At 42.5% G+C, this 3,420-nt stretch overlaps 1 protein-coding gene across 1 annotated transcript in view; it reads right to left on the bottom strand.

The window, feature by feature from the left end:
- Dnah2 (dynein axonemal heavy chain 2) overlaps window positions 1–3,420 on the bottom strand; it is a 117,773-nt gene that overhangs the window by 108,656 nt on the left and 5,697 nt on the right. Inside the window, exon 3 of the mRNA XM_023723334.1 lies at window positions 549–610. Within this exon, the coding sequence (XP_023579102.1) occupies window positions 549–610 (62 nt within the window). The remainder of the gene's footprint in view (window positions 1–548; window positions 611–3,420) is intronic.

Genomic DNA, 3,420 nt, shown 5'->3' with positions numbered 1-3,420 from the left:
CCACTGAGCCATCTCACCAGCCCGCTCCAAATTTTTTTAAAAGAGATTATTATTACTTTCTCTCCCCTTTCCAAAAAATGTCCCTATTCTTTCCTATGGGCCTGGCTAAGCTCTACTGTAACTTGAAGTAACACCACAGGAGTCATCTAGTGCCTATTTCTCAAGGTGACTGAGGCAGCTCCTGTAAATTCTCCAACTAAAGAAGAAAACTGAAGGAAAAGAAGAAAAGAATGGCTTACACAGTAGCATCCAGCTAAGGCAGTATCTGCCCATCTTGTTCAACTCACCAAATGTCCACCCATAAGATCAAGGTTAAGCCAAGTTAGGGAGACCAGGGAGAGAGGCCGAGAGGCCAATTCCTCGCCAAGGCCTTGTTCTGCAAGAGAAAGCTTGGATCACCTGTTCCTTTACTCATGAACTAGATTGTTCAGAGAGGGAGCAGGAGGCAATGACAGATGAGAGCATTTGCTGTATACCTTTCCCCACTGATCCTTTGATTCACTAGTTGTTGAGAAGGGTTATTAACTATGGGGAAGGTCCCAACCTACCACATCCACCTCAGGCTGTTTTACTTCCTCATCCAGTACATCAGGTTCTGCCACAATTACTTCTAGGAAGAAGAAAGATACAAAAGTGAATATGAATACTTTTCTTAGAAAATTAAACATAGTCACCATATTGTCTAGCAAGTCTACTTCTAGGTATAAACCCAACAGACTCAGAAGCAGAACACAAGCTGGGCTTGGAGGAGTGTGCCTGTAATTCCACCACACTGAGGCAGGAGGACTGCTGTGAGTTCAAGGCCAGCTTGAGCTCCATAGTGACTTTAAGGCCAGCCTGAGCTACATAGCAAGACCCTGACCCAAAATAAAAATTTAAAAAAGCAGGATCCAAAGGTGTTAATTGGTCAATGTTTACAGCAGCATTCACAATAAGCAAAAAAAGAAAATAACACAAATGTCCATTAACATCACAATGTACAAAATGAAATATATAGAAACAATGTAGTATTATTCATCAAACAAGGAATAAAGGTGTGCTGCATGCTACAACATTGATGAACCCTGAAAGCATTATGTTAAGCGAATAGAAGTGAGTCACATAAGACTACAATTGGTATGACTTCTTTTCTATGAAATGTTCTGCATAGACAAATCCACAAAGACAGAAAGTAGAGTAGTGGCTCCCAAGAGCTGCAGAGAAACTGCTAAAAACAAGTTTCTGGGCTAGAGGTATAGATCAATTTTAGTATATGTGCTGCTGAAGCCAGCACTGGAGGTATAGATCAACGGTAAAGCATTTGGCTAGCATATACAAACCCCTGAGTTCAACCAACATCATGGCAAAAATACATGCATACATACAAACATATGTACATACATGGCAAGGCTCTGATGCAGTTAAGAAGTAAGGAGAAAGGAGTCATCTAGGAACAATTTTTCAAGCTGCTTGAAATGGCTTTCTTTCGGGGGAGATAAAAATATTCTAAAATTAGATAGCAATTGATAGTTACACACTTTTGTGAACATATCAAAAACCAGTGGGGGGGGGGAGTGCCGGGGAGCTGGCTCAGTGGAATAAGCACTTCCCTGCAAGCGAAAGGGCCTGAGTTCAATCCCTGGTTCTGCACAAAAACCAAAAAAAAACAGTGGGGGGAGAAAAGCAGTGAACAAGACTCTTAAAAAGGTGAATGTTATAATAAATGAATCACAGGTATCCAGTAATCTAATTTTTTTATATTTTTATTTTTTGGGGTACCAGGGATTGAACTCAGGACCCTGAGCTTGCCAGACAAATGCTTATTCTACTGAGCTATCTCCCCGGCCCCACTAGTCACCTAACTTAAAAGCCTCAGTGAGGTGATAGGTCAGACCACTGAGGCAGTTAATAGTGACATTATTCCTGGGTCTTGGCTTATAGCCTCCATTCTTCCCCAGTTCTCTCCCCACATGGAAGCTGAGCCCCATAGGAGTCAGGCTTTCTCCCATCCCTGAGGTTGAAGGGCACTCAATTCTGCTATACCTCTTCTAGAGTTCCACAAATACAAAAGGCTGAGCCCCCACCTCACTACCCAGCTATGAGGGTGAAAGTGGTAAGTTTCCCATGAAAGAGAGGGGGCAGAAGAAGAAAATAATAAATGAAACAGAGCTGAAAGACCCTGAGGAACAGGACACCCTGATTTCCAGGAAGGAACACAGTGGGGGAAAAAACGAAGCTACCACCTCAAGAAGGAAGTGGAGAAAAGAGGGAATAAGAAAAGATTCCGGGCTGGTGAGATGGCTCAGTGGTCTAAAAGCACCTACTTAGAACAAGCTTAGCAAAGCACTGGGACCATGGTTCAATCCCCCAGCGCCACATGCCAGCCAGCCCTGCCCCCTAGTGGGCTGAGCTGGCCACACACACACACACACACACACACACACACACACACATAAACTAATTAATTAATTTTTTAAAAAAAGAAAATATTCCAAGGGGCCGGTGGACTAAGCACTTCCCTGGCAAGCGCAAGGACCTGAGTTCAATCTCCAGTTCTGAAAAAAAAAAAAAAGATTCCAGGCATTTTGTAGTGAGTAGGATGAGCCAACTCCCTTGAGAAAACTGCCAGCATTCCAAATTTTCAGACAGCAACTAGACTAGGAGACGCTAGTGATAGCATAGTATAACTAAGTAGTGGCACACCCACATAGTATGCATAAGGCCCTGGGCTCAATCCCAGTACCATAAAATAAAATAATAAAAATAAAGTAAAGTAAAATAAGAGCCAGGCATAGTGGTACATGCCTGCAACCACAGAACTCTGAGAGGATAAGGCTAGAGGATCACAAGTTCAACTCCAACCTGAGCAAGACTCTGTCTCAAAATATTTCAAAGGGCTGAGGGTACAGCTCAGCGTGAAGATTCTGAGTTTATCCCCAGTACTAAATAAATAGATGTCAATCTTCAGGATAAATAAACTCCAACACCAAATAGCAGTGATCTCTGAGGAAAGATGGGAGGACCTTGGGGAGGCCAAATGAAGGGAGTTGCTTTCAGGATTTTAGATATTGTTATATTTTTTTTCTTTACATTTTCTCTTCTGCCTGAAATATAGGTCTGTATTCCTTTATCCAATACCAATTGGTGTTGGACCTATTTCAGAATTTAGAATTGTAGGAGACTCAAGATGTAGTTCAGTGGTAGAGCACAAGCTTAGCATGATCAGGGTTGGGGAGATGGCTCAGTGGAATAAGCGCTTCCCTGGCAAGTGCAAGGGCCTGAGTTCAATCCCTGTTCCACCAAATAAAGAAAGAAAGAATTTAGGATCGTACTATAATAGATAATGTGGGGCCAGGGAGATGGCTCAGTAGGATAAGCGCTTGACTGGCAAACGCAAGGATCTGAGTTCAATCCCTGGTTCCGCAAAAAAAAAAAAAAAAA

The sequence above is a fragment of the Octodon degus genome, unplaced genomic scaffold (assembly GCF_000260255.1).
Source record: "Octodon degus isolate 3935 unplaced genomic scaffold, OctDeg1.0 scaffold00098, whole genome shotgun sequence".
NCBI lineage: Eukaryota > Metazoa > Chordata > Mammalia > Rodentia > Octodontidae > Octodon > Octodon degus.
Note: the sequence above shows the minus strand (reverse complement) of the source record. Positions and strands in the feature narration are given on the sequence as shown.